The 25,784-nt window shown below is 39.2% G+C and overlaps 1 protein-coding gene across 4 annotated transcripts in view; it reads left to right on the top strand.

The window, feature by feature from the left end:
- The window catches only part of KCND3 (potassium voltage-gated channel subfamily D member 3), a 349,824-nt gene that overhangs the window by 246,854 nt on the left and 77,186 nt on the right, over nt 1–25,784 (top strand). For all 4 annotated transcript variants that reach the window (XM_060772742.2, XM_060772739.2, XM_060772740.2 and 1 more), the window contains exon 3: nt 22,317–22,479. In XM_060772742.2, coding sequence (XP_060628725.1) covers nt 22,317–22,479 — 163 coding nt within the window. The remainder of the gene's footprint in view (nt 1–22,316; nt 22,480–25,784) is intronic.

The raw sequence follows: 25,784 nt of genomic DNA, 5'->3' as shown, positions 1-25,784 counted from the left end.
ACAATGTACACATATATGGCCTACAACTCCCAGAGATCCAAGCCAGTTTACCAGCTGTTAGGCTTTCTAGTAGTTGAAGGCCAAAACATCTCAGGACCCACAGGTTGAGAAACACTGCCCTAGGGACATCAGAAAATATGACTCTTCTCCAAATGACTTTACTATCCCAAATAGGAAGCAGCTTTGAGCCCTTCTACACATGCTGTAAAACCTAGAAGTAACTGGGTTAAAAGGGGGTGGGGGTTAAACGATGTTTAGCCAAAGTGTGGAAGGGATTGGTTTAAGAGGTTAAAAGCACATGTTTAAAAGGTGCACTTAAAATCGGATTCAGCCTGAAAAAGTGCGCCTTTGCATGACTGCATATTCCTGCAGTCATGCAAAACACATGCTTTCCTTCCCTCCAACTTGCTCCAACACATGTGCACTTTTAAAAAGCCCCAAAAAGCTGATCAGCTGATCAGGCTGTCAAGCAGACACACGCGTGGTTGAAAGAAAGCACAAATGTAGAGTAATTAGAACTCTCTGAAACTCTTTATTCTACACTTTATAACCTTAAACAGAGATTGAATTAAGAATAGAGGGAAGAAAGAGTGATTTTTTAAAAAAAATCCTTCCATCATGTGCTGGATTTTATATGCACACATGTGAATCTGCTGGTGTTTATATTAAGCTATTCACATATGTGCGTGTGAGGTCCAGCACATAACAGAGGGATTTAAAAAAAAACTTCCACCAGATGTCCCCCATCCACCCTTCATCTTGATCTGCTACAAAGGAAGGCTATGAGGGTGGCAGGGAACCATATTCTGGGACTGACAAGACTGTGTGTTGACCTGCTGTCAGCTCCCCGGATTTTTTGTCTTAGTACCAAAATCTGGGTTTTAAATCTATCTGGAAGCAACCTTTGAAATACAGTCAGCCCTCCGTATTCATGGGTTTGAGTTTTGCATATTTGATTATTTGTGGATATGATTAAATATAGTCTCTCTAGGAATCTCTAATTTCTCCTGTGTGGCTGTATGTAGGAGGATGTAGGGTTTCCTAGAGAGGTGTTCTCACTGGTTGCAAAAATAGTGTTTTTTATTCTTCTTTTTTTCATTTTTGCAGGGATCTTAACTTAGTAAATGAGGAGAGCTCACTGTATATAATTTGTGCATTGGCACCAGACATTCTTGTATGGCACAGGAACAATTGCAAGATTTAAAGTAGCATCCTCTGTTTTCTTGCTATTACTATGTGATCTAGATCTGTACAACTCTTTTCTGAGATTATAGTATTATAATATTCCTAAGCAACTATCTGTCCAGTTGTTGACCCATTTTTTTAAAAAAAATCTTTTAAATTAAAGATTCAAGATAGTATTATATGCAGCTATCAAAATTAAATTGCTGAGAAATCATTTTAAAGCTCCAAGCTTTGGTCTTGAAAAGAGAAAACTAGGAAAACATTCCTTGCATTTAAAACATTTTACAGAAAGAAGACCCAAAAAAGTGATAACGATAAATTCAATTTAGTCTTTTATATTGATTTGCCTAGGTCCGCCACTCTTAAAAAGTGGGATTATTGTACTCCTGAGTTTATATAATGTATTTGTCATTTCATTCCGTATGACTAAAGGTGGGGAAAGGATTATAAGTGACTTAACCTACTTGATTTAAACTTCAGCTACAGTCTGGTTGATCATTTGCAAGACTGAAATATTTAAAAAAAGTCTAGAATATATGGTCAAAATAGTCTCATTTCAAAGACATATGCCTGCTAATTCAAAGCAGCTTTAGGATTTCAGGGGATTTCTCTTGAAACTGAAATAAATTAATGTAATTGGTGCAGCTGGACAGTCTTCCTTTCACATTTGCTGAGGTTAGGAGTGTATGACCAAAACCGCCTAGCCCCTGTGAAAGTGGGGAAATCATGAGTTTTAAAAACACACTTTTTATACATGAGAGAATATCTCTCTATGAATCTTAAGGTCTTCCAGCCCAACTCTATAGAAATGCACCGGAAGACCTAGAGATTTCTACAGAGGCATTCTCTCTAGGGAATTCTTCACACGGTCCCTAAGGCCGTACCATTTTGCCAGTGAAAGGAAAGACTTGTGGGGCAGCTTGCAAGGTGATGCATCGGCACCCTATCCCTGTCGCCATTATATGGGAGAAAGGGCACCAATTCATGTTGGTCCATTGCCCTTTCCCCCATCATGTGGGGGAAAGGAGAGGAAAGTACAAATAGCTCCATCGGAGCTATCCTCCACCACGGAGCTTCCTCTTCTCCGTGATAGAGGAGGAAGCTACTTGCAATGCTTCCCTTCCAATTCAGGAGGAATGTGGGCAGGGCCAAGCCAGCGTCATCTGATGATGCTCGGCAGGCCCCATCAAAAAGAAGAAAATAGGGCACAAAAAAGTCCCATGTGAAGAGGTCTTTAGACACTCTCTAGGTTCTCCAGTATGGTCAACCTATGAGGAAAATGGAATGCAACCAGAAAAACTGTTGAAGTTATAGTCAGGCCTTCACATTTGTAGGTTTGACATTTGAAGATTTGATTATACACAGATTTGATTCCTAGAGAAAACATTTTCATCAAATTGATGAATAATCAAATCCACAAATGTCAAATTCACATATGTGGAGGACCAACAGCACTATCAAGTGTGCCTAACAGTTTTATTGGGGGGGGGGGGGGGTTGGTGGTAGTTCACAGTCATAGTAGAAGAACTTATTGCACTGTGGAACATGAAGAATGTTACTTTTCTTGCCCTACATTTCTCACAACTTCCCAGTTGTCATGGTGAGTACTCAAATCACTAGTAGGATTCTGAGAGTTGTGATCCAATAAAGTTTCAACCTCTTAAAAGGCTGCCCCAGGATATTTTACTGCTCGGGGTCAGGACACTTTGCTAGTTTTCCATAACTAAAACTGACTGGACCAATAGTTGATAGAATGGCAGCAAACTGGAAGCAACAGACTAGTTGAAGAAAACAATCTATGTAATATGCTGTTGCTCATCCAGCAGACGGGAGCACCTGCAAAACACAGGAAGAATCATCTATGGATGCATCTACACTGTAGAATTAATGCAGTTTGACTCCACTTTAACTGCCAAGGTTTCATGTTATTGAATCCTGGGAGTTGTAGTTTGGTGAGGCAACAGCACTCTTGGTCAAAGAAGGGCAAAGACCTTATACAAGTACAACTTCCACGATTCCATAGCAGTGAGCCATGGCAGTTAAAGGGGTGTCAAACTGCATTAATCCTCAGTGTAGATATACACTCTATGTTGCTGGGTTTATAATAGCCAACATAATTGGGTTGTTGTAGGTTTTTTCGGGCTATATGGCCATGGTCTAGAGGCATTCTCTCCTGACGTTTCACCTGCATCTATGGCAAGCATTCTCACTAATTCTGAGGATGCTTGCCATAGATGCAGGCGAAACGTCAGGAGAGAATGCCTCTAGACCATGGCTATATAGCCCGAAAAAACCTACAACAACCCAGTGATTCTGGCCATGAAAGCCTTCGACAATACAGGCAACATCATGTCTAAGTTCTAACTGCATATTTGTTGGTTGGCATATGCAACAGTTTCAACTTTGCTAGGCTGAAATGATCTTATGAATAAGTTCTCATTGGTCTTTTTGGGAAATCTGCTTAAGCAGCCCACGCCACAATCATTTGCAGAATGGAAATTATATTTGCCTCCATTGCATGGCTGGAATCAGCACCATTCAGAAATACATATAAAATGTATTGTACTTTACGTGCGCATTGCTTTGTATTCTTTACCATAGTGTTGGTGATAAATATTCACAATAGCTGTTGATTTCATTCTCTGTCCCATAAAATCTGTTTAACCCATTTTTCAAAAGGAATCCACACTACTTATTGACAGAAAATTCTGAAAAAGTTATCTGTAATCAGCCTAATAAGAACTGACAGGTGAGGGCTGTTTGTTTTTAAAAGTGTGGGCCATTGATTAGTGTATAAATAAAAATAGACTTCTTTGGAATTCTATCTGTCAGTTTTAGTGACTCTCCCCAGCTGCACAACTGGAAAATTCTGCATAACCTCACAGGGATATCCATAGAAAGGAATACATCCCAGGCTGTGAAGCAATCAAGTGACAATGTAGTACAGGCTGTACTCTGTGGAAGAATTCGTTTAATCAAGAGCCGTGCTCTGGACCTGCTTTACATCTCAAGGATCAACCAGGAAAACACTGTTAGCCTCAGACTTAGGAACACATTAATAAAAAGGGATGGTGCCTCTGAGCATATGCAGAATGCTGATCATTCAGTGGTATATAATGCCAGCTGGGATTGGTCTCATAGCTTGTAAATGTCATGGATCTAGCTTATTAGCTGCAGCAAACAAGTAGAAAAGAGCAATGTGATAAAAAAAATGTACTGTGCAAAGGCGTCATTATTTCTGCAGCTGCTAATGTCTCTACACTGTAGTTAAGGGTCTTTCAGCCTTTTGATTATAATCTTCTATTTTTAGGGGCTGTGTGTGTTGTTGGAAGGAGAAAGAGAGAGAGAGAGATACAATCATCAGAGTAGGCTGCCGGGAAAGCTATTTTTAGAGCCGACAAACTGCTCGGCACCTTATTTATTGCCAGCTGGAGGAGTTCAAGTGCCGTCCAGACAACTTCTCTACTTGGCCCCACATCTGGAAGCAGTGATCTTTCTCTCTGATCAGATTTCCATTTGAAAAGAGAACGTAAAAAATATTAAATTGCAAGTCTGATATAGACAGCAATGCAAGCACATGACATGCTGTCCCTCTTGTAACAAAAAAAAAAAATTAAGCAGTCTATCATGGATAATATTTTTCCCCCGTGAGGTAAAATCTGCACCAAACATGAATTTATTAAGTTTTACAGCCATTAGCTTTAAAATCTGGTAGGAAAGGAATAATAACACAGACAATCCAGATTTATACTTAAGGGAAGAGAATACAAGCAATGCAGAACCAGTATATATATATATATATATATATATATATATATATATATATATATATACACACACATACTACATTTGTATACCGCTCTTCTCAGCCCTCAGAGCAGTTCACAAAAGCAAAATTCAATGCTTAAGATATCATAAAACAGTTAGAAACAATTAAAACAATAACATTATAACAATCAATTAAACATCTTATAACATCTCATTATCGTCTCATTATTCTCAGTATTCAATGAGACTCCATGGAAGATCTTAAATCAGTGACTCCCACACAGACTGACATGCCTCAATTTATCCTATGATAAGGAATAAGCTATGGGAGGAGTCATATGGACTTTGCTGAACTCATTGTGATGAAAACAGGATGCAAATATAACTAATGAATTAATATTTATTAAAGACCTATCTAGCAAATAGAGAGTTCTAATTTCCTCCACCTTTATCCCCTTCCCTTTAGCCACCACTGAACATTCAGAAAAAGAAACAGAGGACTATATCAGCAAATGTCTGCTCTTTGTTCTGTTTCTAGGTCACTCTAATTTAGTGATTCCCAACATTTTTTTGACCGGGAACAACTTGACCAGCGACCACTTTGACCAGGGACCACTCTCCAACATTAGTACCAAAAGGGTTACAAATCAGTTTTTGGTCAACTTTAGATCCAGTTTGGGGTGCTAATTCAGAAAATTGAATTGGATAGACCACATCAGCTCTAGTTTCTGATACAGAACATATGCCATGGTCAGTGACAGAGAAGGAGTGGCAGGTGACGCAAAAGGAGCGGAAATAAAATAAATAAAGAGGAAGGAGTCTCATGGACCAGATTTTCATCCTCATGGCCCACTGGTGGTCCGCGACCCACAGGTTAAGAACCACTGTTCCAGTTTATCTATACATATAGTATGGTACACAAAAATACGTGTGCACACCATAACCATGGAAACAATATCCACAGTTTCATGTATTCACATCAGACAAAATACATCTTCTTTGGGAATTCTGTAGGTGCTCCAGTGGAATTCTAGGGTATTCTGGGGCTAGTTCTCAATTTTAATAGGCTTCACTATTATCTGCAGTTTTGCATATCCATGCAAAGCCCAAGAATGTTTCCCTCCCCATGAGTATGGGGGGCATGCTGTATACATTACTCTGTCTAACAGAGAAATAGATCCAAAACAGAATAAACAACAGTGCAATACCCACATGCTTGGAATGATTTCAGTTATTAACCCTATAAAGTCTGGTCACTGAAAATAGCCAATTAGAAGGACAAACATCCCAACCTAGTACACTACTGCCAACAGTTCACTTTTTTCCAAGCTCCTCTATCCGACTTGATAAAAGTAATAACTTGGAAAATCATCTGTAGCCTAACATATATCTCTCTGACTGAACTAGAAAATGTTACTGTTTTGGATTATAGCTTCCAGAATCTTCTACACAAGATGGCCATTACCTGATTGGGAGATTCAGGAATAGAAGTCCTGTTGAGTAACTTTCAAGCTTTGCTTCCTCAGAAAAATGTTGAGTGTGTATTTTCTTTCTCATAGGCTTCTACTAAAATGAGAGAGGTGGATTATAAAGGGGAATATCTGGAATTCTAGCTGACCTTCAGAGAAACCCAGCATGTGAACAAAGTTGTAGATCAAATTATCATCCTATAATGATGAATATCATTTTTAACACACTATTTTTAGTCCCTGATGATTTATTGTGCATTCATTTGTGAGCTACTGAGGTCCTTGCTTGGTACCACAGCTTGATATTAATCCATCAAAACAAGCCGTAGTGCCCTCTGCAGAAGTCTGCAGCAACAGGGGAAAAATGTCTCCAGAATGTTTCCTGAGGCACCCTCCCATCAGAAAAAGAAGAATGTGTGTGTGCTGTCAAGTAAACAACATAGTTTATAGCCTCAGTTCTAACCTTATTCTCAATTAGAGTAGACAATCAAATTGCCTAAATGATGACTCATAATTCAACAATTGATGGAATAGGTCCAATCAACTTGATTCTAGTCTATATATGATTGCCAAAGTGTGTCTGACATATCTTGACTTACAAGAGGCATCTGATACAACAACAACAAAAAATGAACCTATTTGGGAGATCCAACCATTCACCTATCTCACCTTTTCACCTGACAGCTGTTGGTTAAACAACAGCTGTATTTGCATAGAGAAACCAACTGTTTTTAGGCATAGATCAGGGCATACGCTGACATTTATTTCTGAAATCTTCTCTACAGTACCGTTGCAGTAGCACGGTGCACTATGCCTAGAAGCTATTACGAGCATAGGAAACAGGATGGAAGGAAATATACCCCAGCTGTATTTTTATACTGCAGAATAATTCTCTTAAAAGACCCAGCGGCACTGTTTTTTGGTTTTGCGAAGACTGTACAGGAAATAATCCAGAGAATTGTCAAGTTCATTTCTCACCAAATTATGGGAGAGAAACATCAGGAGAGAATGCCTCTAGACCATGGCCATATACAACCACCCAGTGATTCCGGTCATGAAAGCCTTCGACAATACATACGGGAAAGAAATTTGCACTCCAGAGTTGGAGAAGGGAGCATGCAATCCTGTGTCAATGTATTGATTTATTAAAGAAAAAGTTTTCAGACTAAAAATGGCAGTAATGCTGCTTTTAAATGTTTAAATGAATTTATTATGCTAGCCAAAAGCTATGACAAAGATATTGAAAAATTATGAAAGTCCTCCCTTACTGTAATGATACTGCAGAGTCAAAGATCCTTTGCTGACCTCAAATACTCATCACTTGTCTGCCTGACCCAGTACTGAGAACTGTCCATTTCAGGAGCTGAAAGAAGTCATCTCTCACTCATAATGCTAAACCTTCTGCTAAATCATTCAATAAATGATCTGATATGGGACTAGGGTTTTCTATTTAACAGAGCAGCTCCACTGCTTTGCTTTATTGAAAGGAACATGGCTAGAATGAAAGAATTTGTGGTGGGGTGTTTTGGGTTTATTCTGGTATTTATTTATTACATGCTTTTAAAAGAGATAGATATGTGCTTCTGAGTCTACAGCTGCCCTCAGTATAAGGCACCCCCTCCTAAAATGGTTAAATCCCTGTTGGGCTCCTTTCCTACAAATGCACTTTTATCCCTATCTCACCCAGGGTTTTAACTTTTTTTATATTTTACCTCACACATTTGGCCCACCCTCCATGTCTTTTAATATGCTGTTTTATATTGTTGATTTTGTTATTTTATATTTTGTTATGATGTATTTTGTTACTGTGTGTTTATTATGTTGTATTATTTTGGGCTTGGCCTCATGTTAGCCGCACTGAGTCCCCTTTGGAGAGATGGTAGCAAGTTATAAATAAAGTGTATTATTATTATTATTATTATTATTATTATTATTATTATTATTCTGCACTGAAGATTCTTTGAAAAACATAACTTTAGAAGTTTAGTTGCTCACTGAGATGACATTACACAATGTCCATTCTTACAGCACCATTCACACAGTGGTCACAATTGCAATGGAAACTACTAGTTATGGAAGGAATTACATAGTTTGTGTATGTTGCCTGCATCCAAATATTATAATTTTAATATTATAAAAAAAGCCAAGACGAGTATGCCTCCATTTTTCCAAAACAGTTGAGAATGCTATAACAAGTGAGAATGGTAGCTTGCGATTCCCTTGAAAACCAGTAAACTTCTGGGAGCAGTGGCATGAAATGGAACAATGTAGCAACCTTTTGAAGTGTTCCTCCACATTATTTTGTGATCAAATGCATCCCACACAAATTGCATTGCAGTGATTTCCTTGACATTACACAGACAAGAATAGAGGATATCTTAGAGTAGATGTGGTTAAACCCAGGCCCGGGGGCCAGATGCAGCCCCTTGGGCTCTTTTCTCAGGCCCTCCTTTCTCCCACCATCCTATCCTTCCTTCCCTCTGTTTCCTTCCCCCTTCCCTCCCTTTCTCCCTTCCTTCCCTCTCCCTCTCTCTCTTCCTCCTTCCTTCCCTTTTGTCTTTCCACCCTCCCTTCCCTCCCTCTCTCCATTCCCTTCCATTCTTCCTTCCTTCCTTCTCTTTTCCCTTCCTCCTTTCCTCCTGGGAGATGTTTAGCTGGGAGAAGAAGAAGGTAGAGAGGGAACATGAGAACCATGTTTCAAGATTTAAAAGGTTGCCCCATTGAGAAGGAGGAGGAAGAGGAGGAGGGTGAAAACTGACTTTCTGCTGCTATAGAGACCAGGGCACAATTATTTCAAATGGGAGGGAAAGAGATTCAACTGAAAAGATTAGGAAGAACTTCCTGAGAGTCATAGCTGTTGGAGAGTGGCAAAGACTGCCTGGGAGTGTGGTGGAGTCTCCTTCTCTAGAGGCATTTCCACAGAGGCATGCCTTTCTGCATGGTGGGGGTTGGACTGAATGACCCTTGGGGGTCTCTTCCAGTTCTAGGATTCTAGGATTATATACCAGGAATAGGCAATACAGGGTCGAATTGATACACTTTTTCTCTCCCGTCCACCATCTCATCCTGAGCAAGACTAACCTTTTTGGGATCCAAACATTTCCTGTCTTTACTTCACTTTCTTGGGGAGAACCCCCTCCCACCTGCTCTGGCCCACTATGCAGTCCCCAAATTAGAAAGTTCACCCATGCCTGCCATAGAGGGAATACCATGACTGTATCATCAAGAATATGTGGTATCAAAGTTCTTAACAACCTTGACTTAAAGGTTTTCCACTAGTTTGATCAGGGTGAGCCACTGTGACATAGCAGAGGTTGGAACTAGGTGAAGTCTCCATTGAGGAATGGAACTCACTGTAATGCTGTTCCAGTCATCCACTCTCAGTGTAAACTACAACACGGAGCATTCCACAATTAAAGGGTAGGAAAAGAAAGCCCTGTAGACCACCTTAAGTATTTATTATGTAAATTTATATCCTGTTTTTCCTCCAATAAGCTCAAAGTTGTCCAAATTCTGGACAACTACACTCTTTTATTCCGTGACCTTAAACATGTTTCTACAGCTCTCCAGACCTGCTAAGAATCCTAAGGGGGACTTCTGTTTCTTCAGTTTTAGAATAGGGTTTAGCCTTTGGGTAAGGCAAAAAGCAAAGGCTTGTTTGACACTACTGGGGTACAAAGATATTAAGTCATTTCCCTCAAGATTAAACAATTTCAAATGAAAGCTGTAGAAGTATGTTTAACCTCCAAGAGGGTTTTTTTTTTATTTGTCTGAAGTGGTAACATTTTGTGAGCCTGACTGCTTTGATGTTGCTCTCTGGGCAAGTTAGGCCTTCTGGCCATTTGTCATTACATGCTATTTTATCTTCCCGCTGTCCTAATAAACCTATTGATTAATTACTAAAAAATTACTTTCACTAGAACTGTGAGTAGGTTTCTTAAAAAAACTTTAAAGGTGATTAGTTCTTATACAAGACATTAATGAAGGCTTCTGAGGTTCTCAGATTTCTCTGTGGTGAAAAATTGAGACATTTGAATTTTTTGAATGCCCAATTAATGCTAGTTGAAATACAATATTTTTCTGGTGAACCATTTCTTCATTATAAACATGCTGTGAGGCTACTGGTGCTACAGATACATTGATCAGGGACAAAAATAAGAAGCAGTGTAGCAATTAATTTTGTACGAACCAACTACATAAGTTGTAATGGTGTAGATTTTGCAACTATAATCAGAGAGGTTTTATCAAGACCCATTATGGATCAATGTTACTGAGTGGTTGCTATTGATCTCACAACATTAAGGAAAGCTCTACCCTATAGAGTTAAACTCAGGAAGCAGGGCTTCATATTATTGGTTAATTTCATGACCTTATTATGAATGCTTGTTATGACAGTTTATTTCATGTGTATCCCACCTTTCCCAAGGAGTTAACTGTAACACACATGATATCCTATATTGTAATATCTGAGATTGTTACAATTTCACAGCGCAACCTAACTCAATGTCATTCATTGAGTTGAAAGGGGAGATTATGTATATACATACCTGGAAGAACAGCCTTGAATATCACTGGTTGAAGCTTCATGTCCAAGAGAGGCCATTACATATAGTCGAGGCTACTGAAACTTAACAGTAAGATAGAAAAACATAGAAAATATGCCATCCAAAAAGGCCTAGTTATTTTTCCCCTGATTGCTCCTAGTACACGGTGAAACTGCTGCTTTGTGTTCACAAAATCACTGGGGTGGTATCTACAGTGATGTCCATGATGCTACAACATTTGTGGATCCAGTTGCTCCTCCCCTCTTGTTATTCCTTCCCTGAATTGTTATTCCTTCCCAGAGCAGAAAATAGAATCTTCAGTGGAATAAGGCACCCTTTCCTGGTCAGAGAGTTCCCTACCCACCCCAACTTTGATCCATCTCTGATGGTGGATATGATGAGAAGCTTCATGGTGGATCTAACTAATTTATGAGGCCATAAAGGAAAAAGACTCCGGGGAATGTGGAATGCGGAAGAACTTCATCGGTGTCGTTGATGGACGATGAAAAGCAGCAGCTCCCCTGGCGGCCAGAAAAAAAGTTAAATAGCCTCGGTGTCTGTTAAATGTTGTTTGTCAAGCTGGCATTGAATGTTTGCCATATATGTGTTTACTGTAATCCACCTTGAGTCCCCTGCGGGGTGAGAAGGGCGGAATATAAGAACTGTAAATAAATAAATAAATAAATAAATCTTCTTATGATAGATGTGATGATAAGCTCAAGAGTAACCCAGACCACAGTTTTTAAATCCCTGTTGAATACAATTAAGAATTAAGTTAAGAAGTTCCAACTTTGTCCACTTTATTTTATAACTTATGTTACTATCATTTTTATTTCCATAACTCTGAGGTCTAATTTCAAGAGCACCTGCTATCTTCAGAGTAGAGCAAAGTCAAAAGATCAATAGCACTGAGCTATCTGTTTATGCTCCTAGGAATACATAATATCAAATAGAATGGCTCTGTCCAATTACTAGGTTTTTCTTCTCAGAGGATAATTAGCTGACTGGCATTCATAAGAACAAGTTGGCAATTTAAAATTCCTGCAGGTAGATCACACAATGACAGGTGCTTTCATTTTATGGTTATGTTTAATCCATAGTTTCAGAAGAACCTTTTAATGACCATCTTCACTGAAGACCACAGTTAGACCTCATCAAGACCTGATGTCTCCTTTGTTAGAAATTAAAGCTAGTCAGAGTCAACTTGCAGTGGCTTTGTATTGTCATATGAAATAAATCAAACAATGCACCCACAGATTGCTTATAATCTGAAGCCTAAAGGTAGCAGTGAGTGATACAAAGTCATATATTAATTATAGACAACATGTTTTCGTGGCTTTGGGTTTCAGAAGTTTTAATTGAGCCACAGGGTACATGGCTATTCCATTACAAGAAACAATTATTTCTTGTGACGAAATCAGAAAAAAATGTCTGCTCTTAAACATGGGAAGTGGCACCCAAAACAATGGTGCTTTACCTATGGAAGCTTTAAAACCAAACTGCTTCAGACATAGTAGAGGTTGGAACTAGGTGAAGTCTCCATTGCTGAGGCTTTATGTACTCACTCAGACCCCACCTCAGGGATGGACCATACTAGAATTTCCAGAAATTTATTTCTGTGTCTTCATCATTGCTTACATGTGTAAATAAACTATCGCAGACCAAAAAAACCAAATTAAATTTTCATATTATTCACATCACCTCAAGTACAGTATTTTCAATGCAGACACTTCATACAGTCTTTTATAAATCATCCAGGGCTTAATAAGCAGGCAATGTGTCAAATGGGGGTCTTCCTTTTCAGTTTTTAGTACAAACAAAATGCATTTCAGCACTCTTGTTAGAATCATAGAATCATAGAATCATAGAATCAAAGAGTTGGAAGAGACCTCAGGGGCCATCCAGTCCAACCCCCTGCCAAGAAGCAGGAATATTGCATTCAAATCACCCCTGACAGATGGCCATCCAGCCTCTGCTTAAAAGCTTCCAAAGAGGGAGCCTCCACCACACTCCGGGTTAGTGTTTTACATTTCTACAGTTTTCAGAGGTATGGTTTCTTTGTAGTCTAGTAGCAGTCCTGAAGTTTATTTTTACTCAAGATAATTCCCAGCACAAAAACTAAAGAAAAATATTGTAAACTATTTCATAATTCTTTTGGTTTAAAGATGAAAAATGTGTTCATGGCATATTTGGCACATTCAAATAGGACAGTCATCACTTCCTGTTAGATGTCAGATGATGGGCACATCCAGACAACACCTATAGTGCGCGCATGTTTTCCTCTGGGGTGTCCAAATGATGCTTCAGGGAAAAGCAACTGCATTTGGCACAAAGCAGGAAAACCCTGCTTTGTGCTGAAGTAATTTGTCTGCTGGAGCCCAAGAAACCTGAGACAACCACCCCCCTCCCCAACCCCCTCCACCCCCCAGAAAACCCTTAAAAATAAAAGAGCTTACCTTCCATGTGCTGGGGGTGGGGTCAGGGACATGATCCAACTCTGATAGTCCAGAAAACATTCAACTGCCCTACAGCTGCTGTGTGTTGGGTTAGAGTGGGCACACACTGGATACAGAATGAGACTCTTATCACTTAATTCTTTTTTAAAAATCACAGAAAAGATAAAACTATCATGCAGTAAGAAGATACTCCTCTCTCACATTCTAGACTTTAGCGTTCAGCTGCAACCATCATCCAATATGGCTGCACCTCTCCACTGGCATCAGCGGAGGGGTGCAGATGAACTTTCACCACAAATAGAGCAGGGTGGGTATACCTCCATGCCCCCTCCTCTCAGCTTTCACTGTGGAAGCAATAATTTATTGGAGGAGAATTGCTGTGGCTGAACATTGGGATTTGGAAAGTAAAGAGGGCAGACACTTTTTTTTTCTCTAGTTGCACCTAGTCCTCCACAATCTGCTAAAGTTTAAAGCTCCGGGAGCACATTCCATATCCAACCTATGTGAGAAAGTTGTTTTGTACTTTGTCTAGGTCAGAAAACATTGTGGCCAGGCATGTGTATGAAGCAGAAATTATTTAAAAAAGTACTCATTCTGGCAGATGACCTTCACCAGTCACAGCTGTATGACAGAGAAAGACCTGCACAATTCACAGTAAGGCTTGTGTCACCCTCACTACAATGATAAATAGTTGGCTGTGCTATGCAGAATGTGTCTGGAGAATGTTTACTCACTGCTTAGTTCCCCCAAGGTAAGGGAACAGCTTCTCACTTGCCAGATTTCCATTTATGACCCCTCTGGCTAAGCCAAGTAATCAAACAGCTGCACTGTTGATGGGAAATTGAGTGTGACATGTGAGAAAATGGATAAAAGGTCCTCCTTTTTCCCTCCCTTGCTTGCACATTGTTTTGTTTTCTGCTGTGTTGTGTTTTGTATTTTGTAGCTGCAGCTGTTTTGTTAAATGCCAGATCGTTAAACTATCTGCATTAAGAATTTGGCTAAGGAAGCAATATTTTATAGGTCTCTCACATACGTTTGAAAGACCTTCCATTTCACCTGTGCCTTGGAGTCTTTTCTATATGATGAGCATGGGTTAGTGGTCAGAATGCTGGTCTGAGCATTGCTGATGGGGGGGGGGGGGTGCTTTCTCACTAACACCCAGCATTTCCAGGTAAACTTGCTTTTTGCAGAACAAGTTGATAGACAAATGTCTTCATTTTTCATCCTACATGTTAACTTCTAAAGGATTATTATTATTATTATTATTATTATTATTATTATTATTTAAATCCTGTTTTCTCTCTCCATAAGGAGACTTAAAGAGGTTAACACCAAAAGCACTACAATACAATTTCAACTATACAAATATGAAAACAGTATTAAACATTATTAGTATTAAAAAAATCAGATTAAATCCATAAAACATATAAAACCACAGCAGCCCCTGGCATGATCTTTAAAACCTTCTTTTTTTTAAGCCTGTCTGAATATTTAGCCTGCTGTTGGAAGGTCATCAGGGAAGAGGCCATTCTGGCTTTGCTAAGCAAAGAGTTCCAGGGTCAAGGGGCAGCCACTGAGAAGGCCCGCTCTCTCATTCCCACCAACTGTGTTTGAGATGAAGGTGGGACCAAGAGAAGGGCCTCTCCTGAAGATCTCAAAGTACATCTTCAAAGCTTGAATCCAGGCTGAAAGAAGGGGGTCTCATCATATGGGCAAAATTGCCCATCCTAGGATGCTTGGATTTCACTTGAGGCACAGAGCCCGCTGGCTCCCATCATACAACATAGACCGACTTCCAGCAGGGCTCCGTGCCCCACTGAAGTCCAAGCATCACAGGAGGCAGTGGCAGCAACACAGAAGCATAAGAAACAATGGGGGGAGCTGAGAAGTTATAGTCCCCCCTCCCCCATGGGATGGGGTAAGTGGGAAGGTGCATAGTGCATGACATTGGTTTATGGGTTCCCCATGCCCCCTGCCAGGCCCCAACAAATTTGCCACAATCTGTGGCAAATTTGGGGGTGAATGTGATGAGGTCTAGGTTGCATGCATAGATGTTGTGCTATGTGCTACAGGTGGAATGTAACCTTGTATATGATGATATAAATGAGATAAGCAATTCAGTAGCTCTGGTCATTTATATCAAACAGCACTGCACCAACATGCAAATAATTCACCACCTCACACAGCCTTTGGAGGAAAATAAGTTGATCAGCCCTACTTTATATAGATTGGTGTTATCGCTATTACCGCCAATACAAGAACCTTTGAGGTGCATCTAATTCCATACAAATCCATCAAGAGAGCTCCATATAATACAACATATAATGTCCAGCTAGAAGCAGTTGAAGCATTTATAGCACTATAGACTGTTCTCTGACCTACAAGAAGTACTGCCTGAACATCAAACAAAAAGTGGGTGCTAGAAACAATATCATGCGAAAGCTGACTGGCACAACCTGGGAATCACAACCAGATACAGTGAAGACATCTGCCCTTGCGCTATGCTACTCTGCTGCTGAGTACGCATGCCCAGTGTGGAACACATCTCACCACACTAAAACAGTGGATGTGGCTCATAATGAGACATGCCGCATTATCACAGGGTGTCTGCGCCCTACACCACTGGAGAAATTACACTGCTTAGCCGGTATTGCACCACCTGACATCCGCCGGGAAGTGGCAGCCAATAGTGAAAGGACCAAGGCAGAGACATCTCCAGCTCATCCCTTGTTTAGGTATCAGCCAGCATGTCAACGACTTAAATCAAGAAATAGTTTTCTTAGATCTACAGAAACACTCGCTGGAACACCTCAGCAAGCGAGAGTTCAAAAGTGGCAGGCTCAAACCCAGCACCTCAATCCGTGGGTGATACCAGATGGGAGACTCCCCCCTGGGCACACAGAAGACTGGGTGACTTGGACTGAACAGACTGCGCTCTGGCACCACGAGATGCAGAGCCAATCTTAAGAAATGGGGCTACAAAGTTGAATCCACGACATGCGAGTGTGGAGAAGAGCAAAACACTGACCACCTGCTGCAATGCAACCCATCTATACTGCTGTTATAATGAATCTTGAACTGATTTATATGGCAGTGTAGACTCATATAATCCAGTTCAATGCACTTCAGTCTGCATTATATGAATCTACACAGATCATACAATGGAGTTTAAACTGCATTATACTGTAGTGTAGATGGTGCCTTAGTCTGGGAACAAAGGAATTCGTTATCCGATATCCAATCAGTGATATAAGCTCCCCCCCCCCCCCCCCCAACAAAAGATATTGGCACTTGCAGTCTTTCATTTAGCTGAAGGGATGGAAAAGAAAGCTCACAACAGAACAATCTACAGGCTGTAATGATGCGGAAGAGCAAGTCACCAGTTTTGTTCCAGTGAAAAGGATTTTGGAAGAATGTTGTTCAAAGGTTTTGATGCTTTTTGCTCCAGTTGTTTTGTCTTGATCAAAAGCAACTGGCTTCTTTCGCATTTATACAGACATCAGGTTTCAACATAAAACTTTTCTTTAAAGCTGGAAGCTTGGATATATCTTGGCTGTCTGGCTTCATCATTCCTTAAAGGAACAAAGTTAATTTCCCCACTGAGATATGATAAACCAACTGAGAAAACATTCAAAGTGCACAAAATCCAAAACACAGACTTTTTCCTCCCTCCTGCCCTCTTTTTACAGTAACATAGACATTTTCTATTTCGACCCATACATTGCCAACAACAGACACTTCTTCTTCTGTTTTTATGACAATAGAAAATAAATTGCAAGTTTACCATCTTGTTGTGAAACTCTTATTCATTTTGATATGGCTTATACAAAAGAACTTACTGAGGTTTGTACCCTTGGGCTTCATTTGCCGTAGTGTTGCGCTAGAATAAAAATGCCACTAGGAAATATTGCCACCTTGCTGCTTGTTTCACACAGTTGCTTCTGCTTTGTTAGTCACTTCTAGTTTGTGTATTGCCATAGCAATCTTTAACAGCACTTTCATGTATTCCTCAATGATGCTTGGAACTGGTACACTATGCCATGGTTGGTATCACCTTGCTGGTGCGAGAAAGAGAACTCTCCCTATTATTCCCTAATGAAACATACAGGGCAGCAACTGCTCAGGTCTAACAAATATGATTGACTGCCTTGGCTTATCAAGTGCCATATTACAGTGAAGGTAATTGGGATTCTGAATTCTGATTTACAGTTGAGCATGACACATTTCCCCATAATGCAACACAGATTATTGGACCTCTTAATACAAGTTGACTGCCCCATCAGTCATAAGTCTGCAACACGACAGCATAGCTTCTCAGAGTTCTGAAACATAACTGGGTACCATCTGTTGCCACTGTGAAAGTAATCAACTTGGATTCAATAATATGTCTTTATGTGCTTTAGGCTATAAAAGGGTTCATAGTTCAATGGGGCCTACTGAAAAGCACTCTGGTGGCTACTTTTTTGTGAGTAGCTATTAGACATGCTGCAAACATGACGGTTAGTAAAATAATAGCCTCCAATTATTCACCTTGTGTTTTTTTTCCAGTTGTCTGACTCAAATGGCTCAAGCTTCTTAGAGAAGGGCAATAAATGGATAATTGCTAGCCCATTCCCCCCTTTTTATTAAAAAAAATCCTAATCATTTAGCACAAATTAGCCATTTGTTCCAAGATCATGCATTTATTTTAGATTAAAATGACATGTCTGTTATGTAGTTCAGAAAATATTATTGTCTCCATCTGCTTACCTACTGCTCCATTTGTTTGCTTGTTTGTTGGTTGGTTTGTTTTTGCTTATTAGAATTCATTCACTCATCCATTCATTTTATTTACAACATTTACCCCCCACTCACCCTTTGGCCAAAACTTACAATGCAAAAAGACACAAACCCAAGGAAAAGGGGATAGTAGTGGTGGAAGGAATTAATCCCAGGAAATGCTTTCTTTTTTCTGTCCCTCTGAGACCACATCAGGAAGGGCCTTCTCTCAGATGCTGTGTCTGGCTACTGTTCTGTCACTCAGAGGACAGAGAAATGGTTGTTAAATATATAAATTAGATAGTATTTATTAATCTTTTTTCCCATTAGAGCTCCCCAAATAGTTCACTTAATATTTGCCTACTAGGCCGTATCAATGTTTTGGATTTTTTTCTGCTGGGACTATTAACCTTTTGACTCTGAATGAGACCATGGCACTTTGAGTCAAAGATTTTGAAAGTAGTTTAACAGTGACATGTTGAACATCATTTATGCTCATGATTAAAGCAAGTAGGTAAAAGCTTTGCTACAAATACATTTCTCACTGAAAAAAAAGGTAAGCATGGATTTGAAGAAGGGGGTGGCTTTTTGAGGACAATATAGATTGGCCCTCAGTCTTATCACGGCTTGCTGAGTATAAACCATTGTGCATGTTTTTAAGACAACCACCTACTGTTAACCCAATGCTAGTCATCTGAATTAACTTGTGCTCCAATACTACTTAGGGAGCTTTTCAAGTAACATCAACTTGCCTACTGTGAGGGGAAAGAAAAACAAAAAGCTGCTCTTTAGGCATAAAAAGGCATGAAAATGAGAGTTTAGACTACTGCTGGTTAAGTTGCACTTCATATTAAAGTGAATAATTCAACTAGATCTGTGGCAATATTCAGAGTGATAGCCTGCTAAATCTGCTGAAGTAAAAGCAAAAAAGAATTTTGTGCTACCCTAAAAGACAATGTTGTTCAGAGCGTATTAAATTTGTTTATCACTGGAGTGTCACAAAACCCCTAGTTAATTAAGGGAAAGAAATTCCAAAAATCGTTTTTAAAATGAATTTTTAAATGTAAGCTTTTGATGAGAAGAATCTGAGACCAATGAGATCTTTGCAATTCTGGACTTCTGAAGAAAAAAATGCACATGGGTTTTGTGCAGAAGAGTACTTTTGTTATTTTTTTTATACATAAAATGCTGCAAAATATGTGTTCTACAAAGTTCACACTATTTTCTTCATTAAAAATCATGGATTTTGCACAGAATAAATCATGAATTGCAGTTTTTGAAGATTTTCTGGCAGCAAAATGAATGATTATAGAATTATTGTGCAGATTTACTATACTTGGCAATAGAACCAATTGCCAAAAGATATAGTTGGGCCACATCTGGACATCTTCAAAAAGATGCTAGAGAACTACTTGCTCATGATGCTTTAGCTGGAGATCCTATATTGAACAGGAGGTTGGACTGGAGTTACAGATGCCTCATTTGTGAAAGACCATAGGTGTACAATAAATGATTAAAGTTATTAAACAGTAGTATAACAATTAAAATAAACTCAGTAGAATGGTTTTGTGACTTTCAAAGGTGGATTTATTATTAATCAGAGTGAAGTCCTACATACTGATATCAGTGGTCCTACATACTGACATCCACCAGAGCTTTTGAATTAGAACTCCCAGAATATCTTGAGCAGCTGTGCTGGCTAGGAGATCCTGGGATCTACTGTCCAAAAAAGCAACTTTTTATTACTATGATATATGATGCTCTCAGATGCCATGGTCTTGCTCTGAGAAGACCTCAGGGTCTTCTCAGAGCAAGAGTGCTGCCTTGAGAAGAGACTGCTGGTAAACTCCATTTTGCTAAAGGCTACAATGGAATGCCTGATGTAAATTGAATGGGATTTATCTAGCCACCTCCCTCTTCTTACAACTTTTCTGAAATGGTAGCTAGCACCAGAAGCCAGTGTAGTGGTTTATGTATTGAACTGGGACATTAGAAGACCACTGTTGAATTCTCACTTGGAAATGGAAACCTACTGGGCAACCTCAAGGGCCGTGTGAAGAGGTCCCAGATAGCACACAACAAAAAAACAGAATTCAAGCAGAGAGAACAACCAACATACATAAATACAACATACTATTTCAGTATTTCCTGCTTCTGGTGTCACTGAATTTAGTATGGCAAGGTTGCTGCTTTGTAGCTTATCTCTATTTTATTTTTATTTTTATTTTTAAAAAACTGCTTTTTTCCCTTCCCATTTTTCATTGTATTCAACATGTTTGCACGCAATTACAATTTCCTTTCGTGGTCTGAGGTATGTTGTTTGTACCTTTCTTAACAAAATAGTTGGTTGTAATATCTTTCTTTTTGAGTTTTGCTTAGATGATTGATTCCTTTCTCTTTTAATTTCAGCTCTTTTATTTCTCTCTCTAGTCTCTTTTTTTCTGGTAATTCACAACCAACCCTCCCCCCTTTCTATGTTCTTCTCTCTCTTTCTCCTTCTTTCTGACTCTGACTACATTTCCTAGCTAAATGTCTTCATCTTTTCTTTATCTGTCTGTTTATACCTTCTTCTCTCCATCCCAACATCTCTTAGTTAAATTTACCCCCTTTTCTCCTTTCATAGTCCCCCACTGTATCTTTCCTTCCCCCCCCCCCTTCTCTCAATTCTCCCATCCTTTGGGTTACATTTATTTTTCTCCTTTCTTCCCAATATTTTTCTCTTTTATGTCTTTTTTCTGTTTCCACTTCCACTTCTCTGATTTACTTATCTATGTCCTTCTCCGTTCCCAGTTTCTTGCCTTTATGACTCTTTGCTGTCCTCTAGGAACAACATGAAACTATAACTAAAATATGTTTTTAAAAATCATAGCATATTCAAGCTGTTTTTCATTTGAATGATATGGCTTGATACTTACTGTGATATAACCTCAACCCCGTTACATTACAAGAAAGTATAACTTGTGTTATCATGGTGATCCATCCACCATGACATTACCAAAGGCCATCACTGGGTCTCAGTTTGGGGTCCTGTAACCTCAGGACCTAGGATGTTTCTAGCCTGGCATCTTTAGTTGACAACCTCACAGATGCTAGAGATAATCTGCTTCTATCACTCTTGGATCACCAATGAAGGCCTCTGGGAGATCTGATTTGAAGAGAGAAACTGAATGACTGTTTGTATGAGGAAGAGGGGGAGAGTGAGAAAGTGCTGAGGAGGGCAAGATTTGTTTTGTCAGATTTTGCAATTGACTTGTTTCCTTATTGTTCAGTTTCCCTTTTTCTAGTTTGTGTTTTGTGGGTCACAGTAATTTTTTTTAAGTAAAAGTGAGAAAATGGTATTTAGCCACTATCATGACAGCTGCTACGATGACTATCAACATGTGTTGGAACTATTACATCAGGTGGAATTTTGATGCCTTAGTAGATGCATTCCTGTGAGCTGCTTATTTGGGGGGTATCTAGTGAGTGCTGCTTGAAATATGATGGGGATAGTATTTGGATTTTATCCTTCCTAGATCACATTATCTACTGCTAGACCTGTTTCTCATGTTCTTTTAAAAAAGAAAATTAATTGCCCTAAGTACTCCTGGACTCCAAACTTGAAAACTCATAAGACTTGTAGTTTTTGATCTAAAACCTGAAGTCAACTCTCTTTTTCTAGATGCAGAATCTAAAAGAGTTTGGAAGAAAAAGAGGTATAACTAAATTCATCCATCAACTTGAGATCATAATGAATGTAAACTAAGTAGACTCAGGCTGGAACATCATCTGTCATTTTTATAGAGCTTTTATCCACTGGGCCACAGGGTTTATTCTGTAAAACTGCTAAATGAAGAATCCAGTGAAGCAGACTGTTGCCAATGTAAGCATTTTAGAAAATAAACCAGTTAAGGAGGGCCCCAAAAAAACAACAGAGAGTGGAGAACACTGTAGCTGAAATTCCAGTTCTCGTCTTCTCCTTTACAATGACCAACAAACTTCACAGAGAACTGATAAAAGTTTGGAATTACTTTTAATGAAGTACAAGTGTACAAGACCTCTGGTTCCTACATTCAGCTGATATAATTGATAGCACTTCACATGTAGTCAGCTTAATCTTAATATCCCCACCTTCTTTTGTTTCTCTTTTACACCAGTTATGGAGATATGGTACCCAAGACAATTGCTGGCAAGATCTTTGGCTCCATTTGTTCACTGAGTGGTGTGCTTGTTATTGCACTTCCTGTCCCAGTTATTGTTTCCAACTTCAGTCGGATTTATCATCAGAATCAAAGAGCTGACAAGCGACGAGCACAGAAGGTAAGATTGCTTGTCTGCTGAAAGCTACATTTTCAAATGTATAGATGTGTGTGTGCGGTTGAATTTTCAAAATGAAAAATCAACCTTTATTGCGTTTTTATTGCTTTTCTTCTTCCCAGCAAGCCTAGGGGCCTTTCAAGATAAGACCCGATTAACCTGTAGTGCCCTTTTGACATTATCTCTTAATACAACACACAGGACTATCACATGAAGCTGGTAAATGGCAGTATTGTAGCATCTGTAGCCAGTACTTATCATATGACATTGTTTCTCTTCCATTGCTGTTTTGCATTTAAATTATTGGTGAAGTACACTTTTTCACTGACAGGAAAACCTGTCAATGTCCCCCAATATTGTTGATTGAGTGAATGGTTGTGATGCTACCCCTCTCCCCTCCATTCCCTTCTGCCCCTCATTATTCTTAAGCAGGTAAAAGTTGGTTTTATGCATGGAAGAGTGAGCCTCAGGGAATGGAGAAGGACACTTAGCAAGATCAGTTCCAGTTTTCTTCCTCTGCAGAAAACACCCCCTTCTTTAATCTTACATCATCCCCTCCCCTTTTGAGTCTATCACTCTGTACCTCTCCCCTTTCCAGTTGCCAACACAGTTGTCCCCTCTGACAGAGCAACAAATATTCAAATAGAAAGAAGAAGAAAAGAAAAGACCCCCTGCTTCTGCAACACTTTGTATATATATTTTTTAAGTTTGCGGAACAGGAAGTCCATTTTTCAAAGCCTACAGAAAATGGGGAATGGAACAGGATGATAAATGGCAGGACAGGAAAAGAAAGGACCAAAAGATGAGATGCAGAAGACAGGGCACAATAATGTTCTTGCAGGCAGGTGTGATGGTGATAGTTTTCAAACTGGTACATCACCGGTATTTTCCCGTTTGCTTCAACAACTCAGTTGCTGCACATCAACAGCCTGGTGTCCATAGACATGATTTTAAAATCAAATCATATCCTGCTTTCCCCTGTCTGTTTTTGTGCCGTTTTGTTTGATGGATGTACCTTGAAAATTTGCACAGATTTTTGTTTCATTTTGGTAGTTATCATAAAAGTATTGCATTTTAAAATGTAAATAATCTATGATGCTTCTGTATTATACTACTGAGGAGGAGTGGCACAGAGAAATCAATTGAATTTGTAAGTAATAGTTGTATGGACAAATTGATAAGTAGTCTTTGGATTTCATCCCATTTGCCACCAGAATTGCCACACATTGTGATGAATCTGGCAGTACCCAGCAAAGGGGGGGGGGGGGCTATGCCCTGCACTGCCCAGCTTCCTCTTTACTTCATTCCACCGGGGGGGGGGGGAGCCTCTGTCCCCCTGCTTCCCCCCGTTGATCTCTATGAAACACAGGAATCTTCTTGTGTTCCCCTTCCCTTTTACCATGGAGCCCTGCCAGAAGGAGCTTTGTGTCATGGGATGGAAACTGGTGTTGTGTCCAAATTCAGCCCAATCTGATGAGGTCATTGGTTTTTGGACATCCAATGAAAATGAATAATTTAATCAGTAAACTGTAAGACTCTCATCATTATTTCACTACCTTCTCCAAGTTTCTGCAAACCAAAAATAAAGAATAATCCCACAAATAGCTCATTGATATTTTTAAACATTTTTCTAAGGTTTGATAAAATTTCTAAGAATTTTTCTTCCTTTTGAGATATTTTCTGTTAACAGGCAGGAATATTTTTTTTTAAAAAAAAGGAAGATATTGGTGTGTGTTGATGTATTTATAACTCTCTGTTGACTTTCTCCTTTCAAAAAGAAACTGTCAACCAAACTGAATGCCAAGAATCTATATAATGGAAAAATTGATGAAACTTATGGATGGAGGAGCAAACATCTAGTAACAATTCCCTTAAAATTACCCTGGACAGTTATGATACCCCTGACCAAAGAGAACATTTATTTTTACATGCCAATTCACTTGTATGTATTAATCATTCAGTTAATCTTTTTAATATCAAGTGCAGAATATGAGTCCCAAACCAATGACCTCATGGGAATTTTGTCTAAGCATTAAAATTCATTCTTGGTGGGATGAGCATTTTAACCACAGCACAGACTTTCTTGGAATGTGATCAACACATAGTTCTTAGAGTTTTTAAATAAATGCTGCCTCTAAGAGTTACTGTAGTATTAAATTTCCTGTATTAGGATTGAATGAAATGACAATTAAGATGCCAGACATGTGATTCAAATTTCACTGTACATCTTAGTTCAACTCAGCCTTCAGTTAGTTAGCTAGCTAGTTAGTTCCCTCCCTCTGAGTCCTCAGATGTGACAGTTGAGATGGAGGAAGGGTTTTTCATTTGTTTCTGGGCCTAGACATATTGGAGCTGTGCCTTAAAGTTGTTATTTGAGACAAATGTTTTTAATGTTTATGTATGCGTATAATTTATTCATGTCCCGGCATTTAATGTTTGCCATTTACTTGTGCTCCACCCTGAGTCCCCTTCAGGGTGAGAAGGGTTGAATATAAATGATTCAAATAAATAAATAATTTATTTCCCTCTAACATAATGCCCTTCAACAGCAATAGACCACACATTCACTGATGCACCACTGTGTATGAAGTGTCCCCACATATCAGAATATCCAATGAACGTTTTTCAGGGTTTAGAAAAGGCAGAAGAAAGAGAGACCAAATTGCCAATATCTGCTGGATAATGAAAAAAGGCAGGGAGTTTCAGAAAACATCTATTTCTGTTTTATTGACTATTCTAAAGCCTTTGGCTGTGTGGATCATAATAAATTGTGGCAAGTTCTTGGTGGTATGGGGATACCTAGCCACCTTGTCTGTCTCCTGAGAAATCTGTATAATGGCCAAGTAGTAAAAACAGACCACGGAAAAAAAGACTGGTTCAAAATTGGGAGAGGAGTATAGCAGGGCTTTATACTCTCACTCTATCTATTAAACTTGTATGCGGAACACATCATGTAATATGCAAGGCTTGACAAATCCAAGGCTGGAGTTAAAATTGCTGGAAGAAACATTAACAACCTTAGATATGCAGATGATACCACTTTGATGGCTGAAAGCGAGGATGAGCTGAGGAGCCTTCTAACCCAGGTGAAAGAAGAAAGTGCAAAAGCTGGGTTGCAGTTAAACATTAAAAAAAAAAAAACAAGATTCTGGCAACCAGACCGTTTGATATCCACATATGGAGATATGCCAGGTTAGTACTGCCCAACATGCAATACTAATATAACATATCTCCAAACATTGCAACACATATCAATGACTGAATGCAGTTGAATGATGTTGCATAACTGTCATAAGCAATGCAGGGCA

This window comes from Anolis sagrei, chromosome 4, assembly GCF_037176765.1.
Source record: "Anolis sagrei isolate rAnoSag1 chromosome 4, rAnoSag1.mat, whole genome shotgun sequence".
Lineage (NCBI taxonomy): Eukaryota > Metazoa > Chordata > Lepidosauria > Squamata > Dactyloidae > Anolis > Anolis sagrei.
This window is presented reverse-complemented; position numbering and strand designations above follow the sequence as displayed.